The sequence below is a fragment of the Desmodus rotundus genome, chromosome 7 (genome assembly GCF_022682495.2).
Source record: "Desmodus rotundus isolate HL8 chromosome 7, HLdesRot8A.1, whole genome shotgun sequence".
NCBI classification, from domain to species: Eukaryota; Metazoa; Chordata; class Mammalia; order Chiroptera; family Phyllostomidae; genus Desmodus; species Desmodus rotundus.
Window position 1 is genome coordinate 31,196,515 of NC_071393.1, and position 15,071 is coordinate 31,211,585.

Consider the following 15,071-nt stretch of genomic DNA (forward strand, 5'->3'; position numbering starts at 1 on the left):
GGAGGGGGCGGGGGGCATGGAGTGAAACTGGAGAGGACCTTGTCCCAGCCTGCACAGGGCACTCAGAAAGGCCTCCCTGATAAGGGGACGCAGAATGGCAGCATCAGACCTGCTGTTATCTGGGTCAGGGCATCCCACAGAGCGGAACTCTCTGCCTGGTGGGAGGGTGCTTAGCATAGTGAAAACCAGCAAAAATGCCAGTGTGACTGCAGCTGACTGGGGAAGGGGGGAGGGGTCAGTGGGAGGAGATGGAAGAGACATGGGAGGAGGGGGAGGCACAGAATGTGTTGGTTGGTGCTGGGAACCTGGGTAAAGTTTTGGCTCCTGTGAGTGAAAAGGGAAGCCGCTAGAGGGTTTGGAGCAGAGGAGGGACATGATCTAACTGGCCTTTTAGAAGAATTCCTCCATTTTTGGTGCTGACAGTACACAGGGTGAGGGCAAGCTGGGCGGGGGGCTCTGCACTGAGCAGGCACAAGATGACAGTGAGCTGGAGGAAAGTGCTAGCTTTGGGGCAGAGAGCAGTGGCTGAGTCTACACGTGCTTAGAGGGGTAGCCAATCTGGGGAGAGGCTGGAGGGACAGCCACCAGGGTCCCTGCGCTGAGTCCCTCTCCCACACCACCCACAGCTGTCATCTTTCCTGGGTCAAGTACTCCCCTCCATAAGGCATTAGCCTAGGATAATGAACTAGCCCCACCCCCCGACCTCGTGGGGCCCCACCCTGTTGAACTTGTGCCCTGTGAAGGCGTCTCTTGGCTGTGGCCAGCCTGGCTCCTGGGGCACATTCTCTGTCTGGGGACGTCCAGACAGACCCAGGGTAGCAGAGATGGCCAGGAAAGATGGAGTTGTGTGGCTCAGGATGGGGGCCATTGCTCCCTTGCTCACCCAACTGGTGCAGAGCCTTCCCTTCACACAGCCAAATCTTCATCTGTTTTAGCCTGATGAACTCTGTTGGCATCACCCTGATGTTTTCCTGAGACCCCATCCCACCACACAGGTGCACAGGTCCCAGGCAGGTGGCAGATGGCCTTGGTGAGCCCTGAGACATTGCTGAGTGGCCTCAGACCCAGCAGTGGTACTGACTGTGAATCTGTATCAACCTGGTGAATGCCCCTCACCCCCTGCATGGTGACCCACTGCAAACCTAACCTCATGCAACTCACTGCCAAGGGCTCAGTGACTGAGCCTACCAGGCAGCTGACCAGTGACCTGCCCCGAGCTCAGTGTTGGTGGAAGCCGGCCTTCGTGCGTGGCATGGCTCCACACCTCCCACGCTCGCTCAGCCCAGCAGAGGCAGCCACGAACTGTGGACTGCTTTGCAGCTCCAAACAGGTGGCCCAGGGCTGGTCACAGCAACACCTGATGGAGTCTCTCCCAAGAAGCCCAGAGCCAACACACGTGGTGACAGGCCCAGGCCCACACCAGAGCAGGACCCAGTTAGCTCCACCAGCAGAACACCCAGAGGGAGTCTCAGTGGGCTCCAGACCCTGCTGGGGAGGATTCCACCCCATGGCACCAGCCCCACACAGCAGCTCACACACTGTGGTCAAGTCAGTCCTCACACTCTGTCACATGCACGGTGCACCAACAGAAATCAAGACAAAATGACTATGGGGGGCTCACATAACCCACACAAGGGACACTCCTGGAGCACATCGCTCAGGTGATCAAGAGATTGTGCCACTGAGCCCCAGAAGACACCCACTAATAAGGCCACTACACCAAGACTGGGAGACATAGCAGATATACCTGATGCCAGAAACGGATACAGAGAGTCAGCTAAAATAGGGGAAAAAATACCTCAAATAAAAGGACAGGAGAAATCTCCAGAAAAAGAACTAGATGAATGGAGGCAGGCATTTACCAAATACAGAGTTCAAAACCTGGCTGTAAGGATGTTCAAGGAAGTTAGGGGAAGAAGGGATGAATTCAGTGAGAATTTAAAGAAAGGGATAGTAAGCATAAAAGAGGACATAGAAACCACAAAAAAGAACCAGTCAGAAATGAAAAAGAGAATGTCTGAAATGAAGAATACACTAGAAGGGATCAACAAGTTAGATGAAGCAGAGAATCAAATCAGTGCTTTGGAAAACAAGGTAGAGGAAAACTCACAATGAGAGCAGTGAAAAGAAAAAAAGAATGTTTTAGGATGAGGATAGTTTCAGGCACCTCTGGGACAATATCAAGCATAACAACATTCACATTATAGGGTTACTAGGAGGAGAAAAGAGAAAGCAAGGGACTGAGATCCTATTTGAAGAAATAACGACTGAAATAATTTCCCTAACCTGGTGAAGGAAAAGGACACACAAGTTCGGGAAGCATAGAGAGCTCCCAAAAAGATGAACCCAAGGAAGCCCACACCAAGATACTTAATGTTCGAAATTAAAAAGGTTAAAGACAGAGAAGCTTAAAAGCAGCAAGAGAAAGACAGCTATTTACCAACAAGGGAACTCCCATAAGACTGTCAACTGATTCTTCAACAGAAACACCTCAGGTCAGAAGGAACTGGCATGGATTATTCAAAGTGATGCAAAGCAGGGACCTGCAACTAAGACCACTCTACCCAGCAAAGCTGTCATTTAAAACTGAAGGAGAAATAGAGACCTTCTCAACAAGAAAAGCTAAAGGAGCTCATTACCGCCAAACCAGTATCACAAGGAATGTTAAAGGGTAGTCTTTTAGAAGAATAAGAAAAAAGAAGGAGCACAATTATAAAGAATATAATGGCAATAAATGCATGCCCATCAATAATCACTTTAAATATAAATGCCATAAATTCTCCAAACAAAATACTTAGGGTAGCTGAAAGAATAAGAAAACAAGACCCATATATATATGATGTCTACAAGAGGCTCCCCTCAAAATGAAAGACACACACAGACTGAAAGTAGAGAAATGGAAAAAGATATTTCATACAAATGGAAATGAAAAAGAAAAGCTGGAGAAGCAATACTAATATCAGACAAAATAGACTTTAAAACAAAGCCATAATAAGGACAAAGAAAGACACTACATAACTATAAAAGGATCAATCCAACAAGATATAACCCTTGTAACATAGGGGCACCCAACATAGAAGTACCTCAATATTTAAAGCAAATATTTATGGACGTAAAGAGAGAGACTGACAGCAATACAGTCAAAGTGGGGGATGTTAACACCCTGTTGACATCAGCGGCTAGATCTTCCAGACAGAAAATCCACAAGGGAACAACAGCCTTAAATGACCCCCCAGGTCAAGTAGATCTCATTGCTATTTTCAGAGCATTTCACTCCAGCAGCAGAATACATTCCCTTCAAGTGCACACAAGAGCACTTTCCCAGACAGACCACACATTAGGTCACAAAACAAGCCTCAATAAACTGAAGAACACTGAAATCATAACACGCATCTTCTCTGACAACCTTGGTATGAAACTAGGCGTAAATTACAAGAAAAAAACCTGAAAAATGCATAAGCATGTGGCAGCTAAATAACATGTTACTAAACAATGAGATCAAGAAAAAAAAATCAAAATCTGCCTTGAGGCTAATAAAAATGAAAACACAACAACATAGAATCTGTGGGACACCGTGAAAGCAGTGCTGGGAGGGAAATGCATAGCATTGCAGGCCTATGTGAAGAAACAAGAAAATCTCAATTATCTAACCTCACGCCTAAACCAACTAGGAAAAGAACAACAAACATGGCCCACAGTGAGGAGAAGAAAGAAAATAATAAATATTAAAGTGGAAATAAACAAAATAGAGTCTAAAAAAAACACACAAGATCAATGAAACCAAGAACTGGTTCTTTGAACAGATAAACAAGATTGACAAACCTTTAACTGAACTCATCAAGAAAAAAAGAGAGAGGACCCAAATAAATAAAAGCAGAAGTGAAAGAGGGTATCAGGAGGAATATTCTATAAAGCTTATTATGATTGTCTAGTCACTATGCTGTATACCTGAAACTAATACAAAATAATATTAAATGTAAACTGTAATTGAAGAATAAAAAAAAGAAATGAAAGAGAAGAATAACTGACACCACAGAAATACAAAGGAGTATAAGAACATATAATGATGCCCTGGCTGGTGTGGCTCAGTGGATTGAGTGTGGCCTACAAACCAAAGGGTCGCCAGTTCGATTCCCAGTCAGGGCACATGCCTGGGTTGCAGACCAGGTTCCCCGTACGGGGCATGTGAAGTGGCAACCACACATGGATGTTTCTCTCCCTCTCTTTCCCCTTCCCTTCCCCTTAATAATGAACAACTATATACCAACAAATTGGACAATCTGGAATAAATGAATAAAGTCCTAGAAATATACCATCTCCCAAAACCAAATTATGAAGAAACAGAAAATCTGAACACACTGATTACAACTGACAAAATCGAAGCAGGAATCAAAAAACTTCCCAATAAACAAAAGTCTTGAGACAGATGGCTTCACAGGTGAATTTTACCAAATATTCACAGAACTAACACCTATCCTCCTCAAACTATTCCAAAGAATTCAAGAGGAGGGAAGACTCCCAAACTCATTTCATGAGACCAGCATTATACTAATTCCAAAACCAGATAAAGACATTACAAAGAACGAAAATTATAGGCCAATATCCCTGATGAACATAGATGCTAAAATCCTCAACAAAATATTAGCAAACTGAATTCAGGAATACATTAAAATGGTCATACACCATGATCAAGTGGGATTTATTCCTGGGATGCAAAGATGGTACAATATCCACAAATCAATTAACAGGATATACCACATAAACACAATGAAGAGTGAGAGGGACAGCCAAGTTGCTGATGAACAGATGAGGGATATGTAAGAGAGGAGTTAGAAACACATGAGACACAGAACAGAAATGCCACTTCCTGAGAGGCGGTGGAATGAAGGAGGGATGACATGGTAGTAACTGGAGTTCAAGGTCACATGCCCATTAGACAGACACGTGCAGGAGAGGTGAGTGGATGGTAGCCAGTACACCTGGAGCCCAGGTGGAGATGAACACTGGAGTGTATCAGTGTCAGGCTATCTGCAAGCCCCAGGTGAGTGAAGCCACTGCAGCGAGTGTGGACAGAGGGAAGAGGCCAGGGAGTGGGCCTGCAGCCTGCCGGCATTTAGAGGTTGGGGTTATGGGAGGAGGCTTCAAGAACCTGAGCGCCCATGCAGTTGGGAAGATCTGGGCAAACCATGGGAAAGCTCTGGAGGACGATCTCAGACAAGGGCCTCTGACAGGGAGGAGTTGCAGGGCTATCTGGCAGATAAGAGGCAAGAGCCGTAAGTTGGGGCAGGATACCTCACTGTAAGGAAGGGCCAGTGCATCCCTGCTCAGCTTTTCTTAAGAGAATGATTCGAGGGGATTCTTCACTCTACGAAATGATTCACCAGCGTCCTGTTACATCTTCCAACAGAAGCCAACCCACACAGAGCTTTGCAGAGGCACGGCCTGCTGCACAGTGGGGGCAGGCAACCCTGCTGCCCAGTGCCAGCTGTGCCCACGTAGTCCCGGACTCATCCCCATGGAAGCTCCGCGCCTTCCCTTCCACAGCAATCCAGGCACTGTAATAGGCCCCATCTCTGTGCTTCCAGGGGGACCCTTGGGCCAAGCCCTATGACTGTCTGTCCTTGACCTGGCTCAGTTCTCGGGCCCAGCAGCTGGTTAGAGTGGCCCTAATATGGAACCCTTTCCTTAGCCAAGCACAAGGTAAGAGCCTATGCAGCTGCTGGGGACCTCCTGGCAGGCTGTTCCCACCTGTCTTCATGGGCTCCTGCTGTGGGCCCTGCCTTGGGATGGTGTCCCTTTCTGACTTGGCTATTATGTACAGAAGATCAATAGTTTGTGGCAGTAAAGGCTCGATGTCATTTGTGAAGAAGTATCGCCCACTGTAGCTGACTCAAAGGTAGAGCCTTCGGCTGTCTCCCCCTCTGCCCACCTGCACCAGAGTGGATTCATAGTGGCCTTGTCTCCAAGGGCACTTCCAATCCACAGCGACATCTCAGGGGAGATGGAAGTCCGGAGGGGCATGGTATGGAGTTGGCCTCTAGGAACCGAGTGACAGAAGGGTTAAGCGCATGCCTGGCTACACACCGCCTTTGCCTCTGGCTGTCAGCAGCAAAGGAGGGATCTGAGAAATACCAGCAAAGGGTTTTATTCAACAATATTGCTTCATTGCAAGTCAGAAGAGCAAGCCTGAGCCAAACCACTGGACCCAAGTCCCAGAACCAGCACCTCACTTTTGGACAGACAACTGCAGAGGAAGGCTGCCTCTCCTCCCTGCTGCTTGGTTATAGAAGGTTGGGGGAGGGAGACCCAGCTGGAGGCAAGGTCTGTGCCTGCAGGCACCGTGGTGGCCCTGTGTCCCGGGAGGCAATCCCTCCAACTAGGCCATTGGAGCGGGCCTGCTGCCCTTCTCCTCCTGTACCTGGGGACAGGGGTGTAGCTTCCACTGGGGCCTGCATTTCCTCCTCTTCTCCCTGAGTAGAACTGGGAACGCCCTCTAATTCAGGGAAATAAGGGGCTGAGTATGTCTGCTTCTCTTAAGCTCAGCTTGTCATCATGTCAGAAGCAATTAGAGTGGGAAGGAAAAGAAAACGCATGTCTCTCAAGAAATGCATGGCGTTTCTTCCAGAATCCCAGAGAAGACTCAGGGAGGGTTGGGAAGAAACAGCAGTGACTCAGGGGAGACACCCCCTTCACTGTCCTCTACAAATGGTGACAAAGCCATTACTGTGGAAACATAAAGGGGCCCTGAGGGACAAGGCCAGACCAGGTCTTCTGTGGCCCAGGTGTCGCCATGTGGAGATCTGACAGGACAGTCTGTCATCCCTCTGTCTTCTCCCAGAAGAGCAGGGAGTAGGAAAGGTGCCCTCCACAGAGTCCAGTCAAGACCCCATGAAGGGAAGAAGGGGCCCCTCCCCCACCCCCCTTCTGTCCTGTCAGGATTAGGGCCTTGCACTGGAGCTAGGGCAGAGATGGAGCCCTGAGGTCGCTAGATAGGGAAGCTCTGCTGGGAGGAGTGAGAGGGGCAGCACCCCAGGCCTCCAGGCCGCAGTGAGGAAGGGCCCGCTCCACTCCCCAGCATTGCAAGGCCCTAGGCGGCACCGCTCAGTTGAGGTACTGATTCCTGCCCAGGTAGGGTGTGTCAGTGAACTGGATCACAGGGCCTGCCATCCTCTCCTCGAAAACAAGGACCTGGGGAGAGAAGGGCTGGGGTCATGCGGCCGTCGAGGTTTGTTGGGAGCCAGGTGAGGGAGCCATGAGGAAAGGGACTAGGAACCCAGCTGGAAGGAACAGGGACCACACAGCTCATCAGCACAAGGGAGAAGCACGGAAGGGACTGGTCAAAACCTCTGCCCCTCCTCACAGCCTTGGAAGTGCTGCGATGCCACCAACCTCTATCCCCAGCACCTGACAAGGAGAACAGGGACAGCAGGTGCTTTGGATTTAATCCCTCCCTTGGTGCATGACAATGGAGCAAAGGTCACACGACAGAGCCAGGGTGAGCAGCTCTCTCAGGGCTGCACACTTCGGAGTAGAGCATGTACAGGGTGGGCAAAAGGCAGAGAAGGAAAAAGTAGAGGGTGGAGAGATGCAAAAGGGGAAGGGAGTGGTGCAATGGGGAAGGAAGAGCAGGAGAGAAAGAAAGGGACACTCGATGAGGTGGGGAGGAAAAAAGAACATCTATCCCTGTGCTGCCCGAACGAAGCTTAATAGACGGTGACGGGGCCTCCCACCTCCCCCCAAGAAACACTGTGACACCTCGGAGGGCAGGAACGAGAAGGGGGTCCTGGGAAAGAGGGAAGGGGCTACAAGCGCTCCTACCTGGTTGATGCCTTGGTCCAACCAGGCACCTGGGAGGTAGAGTGTCTCCTGGGGTCCAATGTTCCAGTAGCGTCCGAGGTTTTGGCCGTTGACAAACGCAACCCCCTTCTCCCAGCCCTGGAGGCAGAGCCGGGAGCTCTAGTCAGCCACAGAGGCGGCAAACGTGAGGTCCCACAGGAAGGCAGCAACAGTCAGACACACGCAGTGTGCCCTTCTCTTGGCTTCCACCAGGGCGAGGTAGGTGGACAGCCTGAGCTCGCCAGGTGGGTAGCCCTGTCTCTCTCCCCCCAGCTCCGACTTCCCGCAGGGCACCCAGCCTCAGGCTGGATGCAGGAGCCTGGACCCTGAGCAGTACCACCAGGGGGTGCTTCTGCTTTGAGCCCACCCCAGAGGCCCTCCGAGAGAAGGCAACACACAGAGGGAGCCCTCTGGGCACTGAAGATAGAGAGGGCTCCAGGAAGACTTCAGAGAGCCCTGTGGGGAGCAAGCCCCTCCTCAGGCTCAGGCTCAGAGCACTCTGAGGACCCACAAGAACCTCAGCAGGGAGGGGCTACAAACCTCCAGCTTCATGAAGGTGTCCGAAGCGGAAAGGTCAACAGACAAGGCACCCAAGAAGAAGGCAGGGAATCTAGGTGCTTCAGGGAGAGGGCTCCATGCACTGGAGCTGAGCCTGTGAACAGGAGGCAAGGAGGGAGGAGGGCACTTGCTCAAGTCTGAGCCCCATCCTGCATCTCCCTGCACAGGCTCCTGGCAGCTGGGGCACAGAAACAGCAGCAGGGGGTGCCTGGAAACCCCCTGGGCTTCAGCATGGCCAGTGCTGTGGGCCCGCTGTGCACACATAGACACACAAATGAGCAAGAGGGGGGCCAGGCCGGAGCCTCTCAGGGCCTCTCTGACTCTCTCTGCAGGTGATCTAGGGGTTCACACAGGGCCCTGGAGGGGACCCACCTTTGAAAGAAGTTCTTTTTCATGTCCAGGCTGTAGATTCTAAAGTTTCTCAGGGGAGAATTATTCAGATAGATATTCCCAATTAAACCTGTGGGGAAGAGGCAAGGAAACCTGAGCAAGGCCAAAGGTCAGGGGGCAACACAAATGGAGAATTCCTAAGAAGTTCAAGAGAGGATTCTCTATAGGGAACTGTTCCACACGTGGGAAATGTAGCCCAGCTCCCACTTGGAAAAGCCAGTGGGTGCAAGGTTCAGCAGGCAGGACCCATGCCCATGGACAGGTTCTCCCGTGGGGAATCAGGCCTGCATTGTACCTAGGCTGCTATGAGACTTGCTTTTGCTAAAACTCCCTCACCCTGGATTGAGGCAGCAAATGTTTACTGAGTATCTTGGACTTTCTAAAGTGTGTGCTAAACCTACCAAGTATGGAGTGTAACCAGTTCAACCACTTTCCCCCTTGAGCTGTAACATCCTTCTCTTTGAAGTAATTAGCAGCATTGTGTCCTTGGTTGTCTGTAAAAAGGTGATCACCTACAGTGAACCTGTGCATAGTAAATGAGGACCATCCTCCATGTAAAGTGCCCAGAAAAGCAATAAAAGCCTGTCCAGGCAGGAGTCAGGCTGGCTCTCTCAGGGGCTCTCTCTAGCCCTCACGCCCTCTCTCACTTAGAGAGTGGCCAGGCTGTCCCTTTTTCTCCACAGGATTTCTGTAGCCCATGTGTATTCGTTTATTGCTGCCACAACACAGGATACTGCTGGCCAGGATCCACATCAATTCTCCCTGAAGTTCACTTCCCTTAGGAGTGAGTCACATGGCATAAAACCACTCCCATAAATCACAAAGGGATGAGAATGAGCAACACCATACCACGTGCCAGGCCCTAGGGTTTGCACAGAAGAACACATGGAGGGCAAGGATGTGCTGAGCATGTCAAGGGCAAGAACAGCATCCAGCCTCCTTCTGAGGGGACGCTCCCTTTGGGGGTCTGAATATTCCAAGACAATAAGATGAGGCCAGAGGGGCACATGACCAAAGGGTCACGGCACTTCTAGCCTAGCTTCAAGGTCGGTTTTGTGGGGTCCCACACTAAACAGACCTAAAACTCCTGCCAGAAATCTGTGTGACCTGGAATTAAAGATACATTTTTAAGCATTTCAGTTGTGAACAGATGGTGGTATGACTTGGGTGTCCAGGGCTGGGGAGCTGCACACACTCAAACTGCGGTGAATTAGTGCCGTGGGGAGGGGTCGGCTCCGTGGGCTCCAGAGCAGCCCCAGGGGCCACTCGACCATGGAGCAGCTGAGTTGCTAGCATGGGAATTTAGAAACGCTGGGGAATGGAAACAGCCTTCCCGGGGCCAGCAGACTGCCTGAAACTGCAGGTGCAGGTGTGGAAGGCGGGGGGACACACGTTTCTGGGGTGGAGGTCTGTGCCTTATAACACCGACCTGTTCCAGAGGATGGGACTCCATAGTGAGAGTCCAGGGCCTGGGGAGGCCAAGACTGGGACAGAGTCAGACGGGCAGTCCCCTCCCACACAGTCAGTGAAGACCAGCCTGTGGAGGTACCCCTGTGGAGTAGCAGCTGAGACCTGGAGAGGGATGTGGGGGACTGACTAGGGAAGAGGGAGGCCAGCTGGGCATGACGGAAGCTACTCCGAGGCCCTCCCAGGGAGGGCTGCTCCCCAGGACCCAGGAGGCCCCCGACGGCTGCATCCCCTGGCTGCCCAGGCAGGCAGGAGGCACCCAAGTTTCCTCATTTCAGGCAGACATGCGCAAAGGGCCGGGAAGTCACCAATGTCCCTCACCACAGGAGCATTCACGTTGTCTGGGTTCTTACTTCGTAGCTTACCCATATTTTGCTGTGTATAATGTGTATTTCTGTGCCCAAATGTTTGATGAAAAAATAAGGATGAGCATTGTCCTTGGGTAGTACTAATTATGTATCAATACAAATGATTTTATTTCTTTTATTTATGCTTATGCGTTAAAAGTGTAACTTTAGAAAGCAATAACGATATCCATATGCAAAATAATACCCTGGAATATCATAATCAGTTTTGTTTCTGAATATAAATAAATTAATTGAAATGAAAGATTTTTTTCCTCAGAGTTTGGGCCCAAAACGTGGGTGCACTTTACGCATGGCAAAATACGGTATGCGAAAAACCAGCATTTTAATGGATAAGAAGGAAGAGGCGAATTTAAGCAGAAAAAGTCTAGAAAGCCAGGAGAAATAAAATGAATTAGTCAAACATTCCCAGAGGGGCAAGACCCAGGGGATCTGCTTGCTCTGTACCCTGCACTCCCCTCCCCACTGGAATGAGACCAGCAGTGGCTTTCCTAGGGGGATCGAGAAAAGAAATTCATCGTAGGGACCCAAAATGGTCGGGGTCTTATGCCCTTTTTTAGATTTCTGGGCATTGCCTTGCTTGGCATCCATGCTCCCCCACCCTGCCGACCACACAGACTGCCCAGCTAGAGTAGACTAAAGCCCAGGGAGACCCGGAGAGGCCCCTCCTCACTTACTGGGCACCCACCACAGGCACGTGGACAGCACACACAGGGGGCGCTGATGGGGAAAGAGCTAGACCAGGTGGGCCTTTTGACTGACATCCACCTCCCTCTAGTGGGCCCTCCTGACCCCTGTCCCTGCACTGGTCTCCCTGACCCCTCCCTGCACTGGTCGCCCTGACCCCTCCCTGAGCTGGTCTCCCTGACCCTCTCCCTGAGTTGGTCTCCCTGACCCTCTCCCTGCACTGGTCTCCCTGACTCCATCCCTGCACTGGTCTCCCTGACCCTCTCCCTGCACTAGTCTCCCTGACCCCCTCCCTTGGTCTCCCTGACCCCCTCCCTGCACTGGTCTCCCTGACCCTCTCCCTGACCCCTCCCTGCACTGGTCTCCCTGACCCTCTCCCTGAGTTGGTCTCCCTGACCCTCTCCCTGCACTAGTCTCCCTGACCCCCTCCCTTGGTCTCCCTGACCCCATCCCTGGGCTGGTCTCCCTGACCCCCTCCCTGTACTGGTCTCCCTGACCCCTCCCTGCACTGGTCTCCCTGACCCCCTCCCTTAGTCTCCCTGACGCCCTCTCTGCAATCAGCCCTGGGGCCTGCTGAGGAGCTGGGATGGAGAAAGGTTAGCCAGGCATATGCTGAGTGTCAGCAGCTCTTCTCTCAGCATGTGCTGTGACCCACCTTTGCGCTGGTCATCGATAGTATCCCCGTAGTTGACTCGCCCACGATTCTCCACCAAGATCCTCAGCACGGTGTAACCCTGCCAGGACACAGGGGTGGATGACGACTGCCTGAGCGCTCAGCCCTAAGGCCACCCCTCCTGGGAGTTTCTCATCGGGACTGCAGTCCCTCCCTAAGCACCGAGGCTGGCAGTGAAAGCGTCCCTGGTGGTCAGAAAGCAAAGCTCTGCCCCACTCTCCACGCCCAGCTCTGGATGAGGTGCCTCCTGTGTTCTAGGTCTTCCTCCTTGACTCCTGCCAAAGCTGTTCAGGAAGTGGCTGGTGCTAAACCCTGTCCAGCTCCCCAAGAAACAAACCTGGATCAAGGGGATAACAATTTTCTTCCTTTCATAGTCCAGGAATCCAACAGACACTGTGTTCACAAACACCTGCCAGACAGACAGAAAGCACCCATGGGTCGACAGGAGGGAGGAGTAAGCGGAAATTCTGCTAAGCAAAGGAAGAGGGCACCCGCGTGCACTGTGGAGGAGCGGGGCAGGCACAGAAGGGAAATGAGTGCCCAGGACCATAGCTGGCAAGGACCACACGGGGGGACTGTGAGGGCCCATCTCTACACACCAGTAACAGCTGCGCACGTGAGTGCTAAGCAGAGGGAGAGTCAGGGTATGTTGTAAGGTTTGATCACTGCAAGGCCATGGGAATTCAGAGGAGACCCCCCTACCTGTCCCCGGTCACGCACAAGACCACTGAGGACACCAGATGCGTCAATGGTTGTCTCATACAGAGTGTACCCAAAGGATTGGCCACTTCCATTATTTATTGGCAGGTTCTCCATGTTGATGGGCTTCTCAGACTTGGTTGGCTGTATCGAGAAAAGACAGCAGGAGGCACAGGGCTAGGTCAAGGAGGGAAAAGATGGCAACCTCATCTTGGTCCTTCTGTGGGAGCGCAGGGTGGCAGACACCCCCCAAACCCCACCGCCAGGACTAGTGCCCCACAGGGCTGTGGCAGGACAGAGGCCTCTAACGTCTCTATCTATTTTGATTTCTCATGGCTCCCCAGAGTCGCAGGGAAGGGGACTATGAAAGAGGAAGATGTAAAAATAACAGATAAAGCCCTGACATCCTGTGGCCATCATTTGGGCTCACCGAATCTTCTGCATCTGCTACAAGAGATACACCCTCTTCTCAGAGAAGGGGGGCTGACTTCCCACCTCTGCACCTTCCTGTGTGCCCACTGAGGCTGCAGAAACAGAATCCGTATTGTGTTACCCAGTCCTTCTTCAAGTTCTTTTTGTTCATTCCCACTTCCTATTCTAGCAGAGGTTGTTCTCTTTACTCTGAGTTCTAAAGCTGGAGAGAGGGCCTCGAAGTTATCAAGAGCTGGTTTTCCCTTCCTGCAGGACAGCTGTTGGGAGGCCTTCCTGGCCTGGCTCCCCTGCTGGCAGCACTCACCTCCCCCAGGACCTGCAGGGCATCCCACAGAGACAGGTAGAGAGCTGGCGTCAGTGGCTCATACACAGTCTTAGGAAGAAGCTCAGGTGGGGCAGGAAGAGGGCCACCTACAACACAGACAAGGGGGCCATCCCGAAAGGACAAACAGTCACTGCCTCCTCCAGCCCCCAACCCTGGCTCCTACCCACAGCCCATATGCTTCTTAATCCTGGAGCCAACAGGGAAGCAGACCCGCCCTCAGATGGGCTGGGACCCCACTGGGCCAGCAACACCAGGGAGAGCACGGGGGCTTTCTCCAGTCCTCGGCAGTCTTAACACCTAAAAAAAGGCAAACTAGGCAAGACACAAACCATGATGAAAACAGTCTCTCAAACTGGCCTGTCTCAAGGCTTTTCCAGCACAGGGATCCACTGGGAGTGAAGCGGGGTCCTGAAGAGGTAACTCTGTGGGGGGCCTTCGAGTAAAAGCAAGGGCTCAAGCTGGTGTTGAGCCTGTTGTTCGGCAGGTACCTGAGATGGAGCCAAATAGTTCTCGGAGCTTGGTGTACTTGGCTGTGTAATCCCCAGCTTCAGTCAGCACTGCATCATAGTCTGCAAGACACGGGGGCACTGTCACTGGCCACCCTGAGCCAGTGTCTGTGGCAGCAGAAAGAGAAGGCATAAGCTGGGGTCGGGCAGTGTGGTCCCTATCCCAGCAACCTGGGAGGTAAAATGCCTCTGGTATGGGACATCAGTGAAAAGACTATAAACACTAAATACTATAAAATGCCACCAAAACTGCCTGTGACCATGGCAGGTGTCTTTCCAGCCTTCTGGGGAAGGGCCTGGGTGGGAAGAATCAGCTGCTCTTACCTAACGACCTTCCCACCTGCCGGAAGTGGTTTCCAGAGGCTTGCGAGCATGTCGGCCTGCTCCGAATCCCAGAGCAAACCTCCCCCTTCCCCAGTACTCCAGAGCAAAGGACACTCAAGGTTCCAGAGCTGTCCCTGAGGACCCGCATAAAAATCCAGACACACAAATGTTGGGGTGTTGCAGGGAGGGTCAGAATTGGGGAGCACTTGCCATAGCTGGTGACGTCAGACTTATATTCATGAAAGTGCATGGCACCATTTATGAAACCAAAGTTGGTGCCTCCATGGAACATGTAGAGGTTGATGGAAGAGCCAGCATTGATGATGGCAGACACTGTTTTTAAAACATCTGCAGGAAGAGGCAGGAGAGGGGGTGCGCAGAGTGAGTCAGAGTTTGAGACGAGCCCCAAGTCCCTGGGGCACTCTCTCCTTCCCCAGTTCCTCCTCCAGGTCAGCTCCGTGGCTCTGTCCTTCAGCTTTCACTAAAACCCCAATCACAGGAGGAGGAGGAGAAACCGCTGGAATCCCCACCCCAAGAGCCTGGGTCTTCCAGTGTTTTTAAAATCACAGCCAAGCCTCCACTGACTACAACTTGGACAACCTGCTGCCCTGGGCAGCCCTCCGCCTCCACTTGGCATGTTTCTCAATGTTACTCCCAATTACTAACATATAGAAAGACAGGATTCACATTAGAGATGTAGTGCTGACCACCTGCCCAGTCCTACCTGTATCAGAGGACCAACCAATGACACGAAGAGGTGGAATCAAAGGAGAAAGGTAAGTGATATATATATAAACAGTATTGGTCGA

The 15,071-nt window shown here is 51.7% G+C and overlaps 1 protein-coding gene across 3 annotated transcripts in view; it reads right to left on the reverse strand.

Annotated features, from left to right (window-relative positions):
- Positions 1 to 4,680: 4,680 nt before the first annotated feature.
- The window catches only part of GLB1L2 (galactosidase beta 1 like 2), a 53,890-nt gene continuing 43,499 nt past the window's right edge, over positions 4,681 to 15,071 (reverse strand). For 2 of the 3 annotated variants that reach the window (XM_045192897.3, XM_024557515.4), the window contains 10 exons: positions 14,473 to 14,610; positions 13,921 to 14,001; positions 13,412 to 13,518; positions 12,679 to 12,819; positions 12,314 to 12,385; positions 11,959 to 12,037; positions 8,767 to 8,854; positions 8,377 to 8,488; positions 7,819 to 7,935; positions 4,681 to 7,188 (listed from right to left, as the gene is read on the reverse strand). In XM_045192897.3, the coding sequence (XP_045048832.2) occupies positions 7,102 to 7,188; positions 7,819 to 7,935; positions 8,377 to 8,488; positions 8,767 to 8,854; positions 11,959 to 12,037; positions 12,314 to 12,385; positions 12,679 to 12,819; positions 13,412 to 13,518; positions 13,921 to 14,001; positions 14,473 to 14,610 (1,022 nt within the window). In that variant the 3' untranslated portion in view covers positions 4,681 to 7,101. The remainder of the gene's footprint in view (positions 7,189 to 7,818; positions 7,936 to 8,376; positions 8,489 to 8,766; positions 8,855 to 11,958; positions 12,038 to 12,313; positions 12,386 to 12,678; positions 12,820 to 13,411; positions 13,519 to 13,920; positions 14,002 to 14,472; positions 14,611 to 15,071) is intronic. The other variant, XM_053928753.1, reaches the window with a different exon arrangement.